Source organism: Babylonia areolata, chromosome 8 (genome assembly GCF_041734735.1).
Source record: "Babylonia areolata isolate BAREFJ2019XMU chromosome 8, ASM4173473v1, whole genome shotgun sequence".
Taxonomy (NCBI): domain Eukaryota; kingdom Metazoa; phylum Mollusca; class Gastropoda; order Neogastropoda; family Buccinidae; genus Babylonia; species Babylonia areolata.
The window spans coordinates 14,032,810-14,037,809 of record NC_134883.1 but is presented as its reverse complement, the minus strand read 5'-3'; the positions used below and the strand labels follow the sequence as shown (position 1 = coordinate 14,037,809).

Sequence of the window (5,000 nt, the reverse complement as noted above, 5' to 3'; positions counted from 1 at the left end):
CACACACACCCACAACACAACACACACACACTCTCTCTCTCTTTCACACACACACACACACACAACCACACACACACACACACACACACACACACACACACACACACATATCCGCCCACAGTACACACACACACACACACACACACACACACACACACACACACACACACACACACACACACACACTCACTCACACACACACATCCACCACCACCCCCTACACACACACACACACACACACACACTACACAAAACACATATCCACCCACCCACCAACCTCCCTACACACACACACACACACACACACACACACACACACACACACACACACACACACACACACACACACACACACAAAACACCCAAACTCACCCCCAAACCCCTTCCCCATTCCCCAGTGGCTGATCACCAAGGCGCGAGAGCTGATCAACGTGATGGTGACGAAGATCATGGAGACCTCTGACAGGTTCAACAGAGGCATCTGCAAGCAGTACGACACTATCGTGAAGAAGAGCTCCTACCAGGCGGAGAACACCAAGGAGCTGGTGGACCTCATCACCTACGTGGAGGAGCTCAAAGTGGGAGAGATGCTGGAACTGAAGGTGAGGATGATGATGGTTTATTTTTTCACATTCTTTTTTTTTTTCCAGTTACGTAACATATAAAAATTTAACGTTAATACATACATCTCTTAGCGCACGTATAAGAACCCATGGCAACAAAAGGGTTGTTCCTGGCAAAATTCTGTAGAAAAATCCACTTCGATAGGAAAAAAAAAATAAAGCTGCACGCAGAAAAAATATAAAAAATGGGTGGCGCTGTAGTGTAGCGACGCGCTCTCCCTGGGGAGAGCAGCCCGAATTTCACACAGAGAAATCTGTTGTGATAAAAAGAAATACAAATACAATGATGATGATTTATTTTTTTAACATTCTAAATTTTTTTCCAATTCGGTAACACATGAAAATTTAACGTTAATACATACATGGGTAGGGAGGGGGAACAACATAGAGAAGGAGGAATTTTGTTTAATGACCTGTCACACACTGGTGATTGTACGAAGGCGGCAGAATGAAAAAGACGCTCATCTGCCTATACAGAGACCGTGGGGGTCTGCGTTCGAATCCCGCTCTCGCCCTTTTCTCCCAAGTTTGATCGTAAAATCATGAGCGTCTAGTCTTTCGGATGGGACGATAAACCGAGGTCCCGTGTGCAGCACGCACTTGGCGCACTGAAAAAAACAACCCATGGTAACGAGAGTGTTGTCCTTTGGCAAAATTCTGTAGAAGAAATCCCCTCTGATAGTTACACAAATATATATACATGCGCTTAAGGCCTGACTAAGCGCGTTGGGTTATGCTGCTGGTCAGGCATCTGTCCAGCTGATGTGGTGTAGCGTGTATGAGTTTGCCCCAACGCAGTGACGCCTCGTTGAGAAATTGAAACCGAAAACTGTAGGCATTTTGTTATATTGATTTTTTACACTTGAATGTGGAGTGATGGCCTAGAGGTAACGCGTTCGCCTAGGAAGCGAGAGAATCTGAGCGCGCTGGTTCGAATCACGGCTCAGCCGCCGATATTTTCTCCCCCTCCACTGGACCCTGAGTGGTGGTCTGGACGCTAGTCATTCGGATGAGACGATAAACTGAGGTCCCGTGTGCAGCATGCACTTAGTGCATGTAAACGAACCCACGGCAAGAAAAGGGCTGTTCGTGGCAAAATTCTGTAGAAAAATCCACTTCGATAGGAAAAAACCAAATAAAACTGCACGCAGGAAAAACTACAAAAAAAAAGAAAAGAAAAAAGGGTGGCGCTGTAGTGTAGCCCGATTTTCACACAGAGAAATCTGATAAAAAAGGAGAGAAATAGGAAGAGTATAGGAGAGGAGGGAGAGGGGGTGAGTGGTGAGTTGGGGGAAAGCGGGTGGAGGGAGAGGGGTGAGTGGTGAGTTGGGGGAAAGCGGGTGGAGGGAGAGGGGGTGAGTGGTGAGTTGGGGGAAAGCGGGTGGAGGGAGAGGGGGTGAGTGGTGAGTTGGGGGAAAGCGGGTGGAGGGAGAGGGGGTGAGTGGTGAGTTGGGGGAAAGCGGGTGGAGGGAGAGGGGGTGAGTGGTGAGTTGGGGGAAAGCGGGTGGAGGGAGAGGGGGTGAGTGGTGAGTTGGGGGAAAGCGGGTGGAGGGAGAGGGGGTGAGTGGTGAGTTGGGGGAAAGCGGGTGGATGGAGAGGGGGTGAGTGGTGAGTTGGGGGAAAGCGGGTGGATGGAGAGGGGGTGAGTGGTGAGTTGGGGGAAAGCGAGAGGAGGGAGAGGGTGTGAGTGGTGAGTTGGGGGAAAGCGGGTGGATGGAGAGGGGGTGAGTGGTGAGTTGGGGGAAAGCGGGTGGATGGAGAGGGGGTGAGTGGTGAGTTGGGGGAAAGCGGGTGGATGGAGAGGGGTGTGAGTGGTGAGTTGGGGGAAAGCGGGTGGAACGAGAGGGGGTGAGTGGTGAGTTGGGGGAAAGCGGGTGGAACGAGAGGGGGTGAGTGGTGAGTTGGGGGAAAGCGAGAGGAGGGAGAGGGGGTGAGTGGTGAGTTGGGGGAAAGCGGGTGGATGGAGGCTGGAATCAACGATGAATATTTGAAATAAAATTAATGTTAAAGTACAATAAAAAGAAATCACTCGAGGGACTCCGCAGAAGAGAGTGAGAAGATGTAAAAAGGACAGAGAGAGAGAGAGAGAGAGAGAGAGAGAGAGAGAGAGAGAGAGAGAAGATGCAAAAAGGACAGAGAGAGAGAGAAGATATAAAAAGGACACAGAGAGAGAGAGAGAGAGAGAGAGAGAGAGAGAGAAGATGCAAAAAGGACAGAGAGAGAGAGAAGATATAAAAAGGACACAGAGTGAGAAGCACTGCCCAGGCAACTAAACTACAGATGAAATAAAAGAATAAATCGTTAATCTAACAAAAAAAACAACTGATAATGAATGCAAATGAAGGTGAGGTGCTCTGTCTGCCAACAGCCCTAAAGCAGAAACTGTTTTTTTTAATGTGTGTGTGTGATTTTTGGTCAGACATATTCTTTGGTATTCATTGAGAGCTTACACTTGTCCTTTTAAAACTTGTTCTGGTGTGTTTAACATACTGTGTCATGCCTTTTCCAAGCCACAAATTACTGTTCACAACGTTTGTACTTCATGCGAGAAATCACTGTCGAATACAAACTAGGAATCACTATCTAAACCGGTGATATTTCAAACCAGAAATAACCATTGAAAACAGTAATATTTTAAACTTGAAATCATCATCGAAAACAATTATCATTTCAAACCAGAGAAAGAGAAAATAACCTTTCTGCATGTTCGCGTGCTGTGTGCTGTGGGGAACAGGACAAGCTGGAGATTGCTGCAGGAAACCTGCTGTTCCTGATGGACTACGCCTACCTGCCCAAAGACAACATCATCATCAACAACAGCACCTTCACCTGGGCAGACCGCATCATCCCTATCATCACGAACGCGTGAGTTGTCACAGCGACAGGTGTTTCATTACAGGTGAAACACCGTTGGTTCAAACAATATGTTCTATTTCGAACATGTGTGTGTGTGTGTGTGTGTGTGTGTGTGTGTGTGTGTGTGTGTGTGTGTGTGTTCTACGAAATGCATTTTGTTTTAATCTAAGCCTTATTCACTTCATAGCCTTTATAAAGTGATTCATCTCTTAAGTGTGCTTTTTCATTCCTATGAACACACTGGATGTTTTCCATTGTCAGATAGCGGTTGACGTATTTTTTAAGGCATGTTTATAGTCAACTGGATGATGTAAGGCGCTTTGAGCAGTATTGGTGCTGGATATCGCGCCATAGAAAAACTATGTATTATTATTATTATTATTACATGTCAGAATACATTTGTATTTGTATATGAAATTTTGTATATTTGTATATAATAAATTTGTACACAAATACAAATACAGGTATGTTTTATTTCGAACCTGTCAGAAGACAACACAGTTACAGATGATCAGGACAGCAAGAAAATCTTGTGCAAAGTCCTGAGTAGAGAAAGCACACAATAAGTAGACTGATGCCTTTATGCCGTTGTCATCCTTCGCACAGCAAACAGGCCAGCAAGCAAGCCTCTGTCTCTGTCACGTTACCCCCCTTTTTTTTTTTTTTTTTTTTTTTTTTTTACCTATCCTAGTATCTGGCTCAGAAGATCTCTGTTCAGCAGTCAACAACAACAACAATAAAACAAAGAAGAATAAGAACGAAAACTAGAAGAAGAAGAAGAACAAGAAGAAGAAGAAGAAAGGAGAAGAAGAAGAAGGAGGAGGAGGAGGGGGAGCAGCAGCAGCAGCAGAAGAAGAAGAAGAAGAAGAAGAAGAAGAAGAAGAAGAAGAAGAAGAGAGAAAGAAAGAAAGAAAGAAGAAGAAGAACAACAAAACAACAACAACAACAAGAACAACAACGAGAAGAATAAGAAGAAGAAGAAGAAGAAGGAAAGAAAGAAGAAGAAAGAAAGAAAGAAAGAAGAAGAACAACAACAAAACAACAACAACAACAACAACAAGGAGAAAAAGAAGAAGAAGAAGAAGAAGAAGAACGATAAGACGAAGAAGACACAGGAAACAAAGCCAGTTCCACTATTGTTTTCTTCCAGCGAGAACAAGCTGCAGAAGGAGCACGACATCGCGGTAACCAAGCTGAACGAGTGGCGGCGCCGCCTGGAAACCCAGCTGCAGGAGGCCCAGCAGAAGGTCAAGGAGTTCGGATCCAAGCAGAGCATGTCCGAGGCGGAGAAGTTCGTCGCCGAAGTGGAGCAGCTGAAGCAGAAGATCGAGTACTTCAAAGAGGAGGTGTGTTTGTTGTCTGCCTGTATGAAAGTTTTTTTGTTTTTGTTTTTTTGTGGGTGGGTGGATGGGCTGGTGGTACTTATTTTATTTTAGTTGTTTTTTTCATTTTATTTTATTTTTCATTCATAAAAAAAAACTCTGGATTTGATGGTTGTATTTTTGATTGTGTACTATTTAC

The 5,000-nt window shown here is 45.0% G+C and overlaps 1 protein-coding gene across 1 annotated transcript in view; it reads left to right on the top strand.

Moving 5' to 3' along the window:
- Nucleotides 1–5,000, top strand: part of LOC143284975 (dynein axonemal heavy chain 3-like) — a 198,196-nt gene that overhangs the window by 74,571 nt on the left and 118,625 nt on the right. The window contains exons 15-17 of the mRNA XM_076592137.1: nt 399–602; nt 3,358–3,488; nt 4,630–4,825. Coding sequence (XP_076448252.1) covers nt 399–602; nt 3,358–3,488; nt 4,630–4,825 — 531 coding nt within the window. The remainder of the gene's footprint in view (nt 1–398; nt 603–3,357; nt 3,489–4,629; nt 4,826–5,000) is intronic.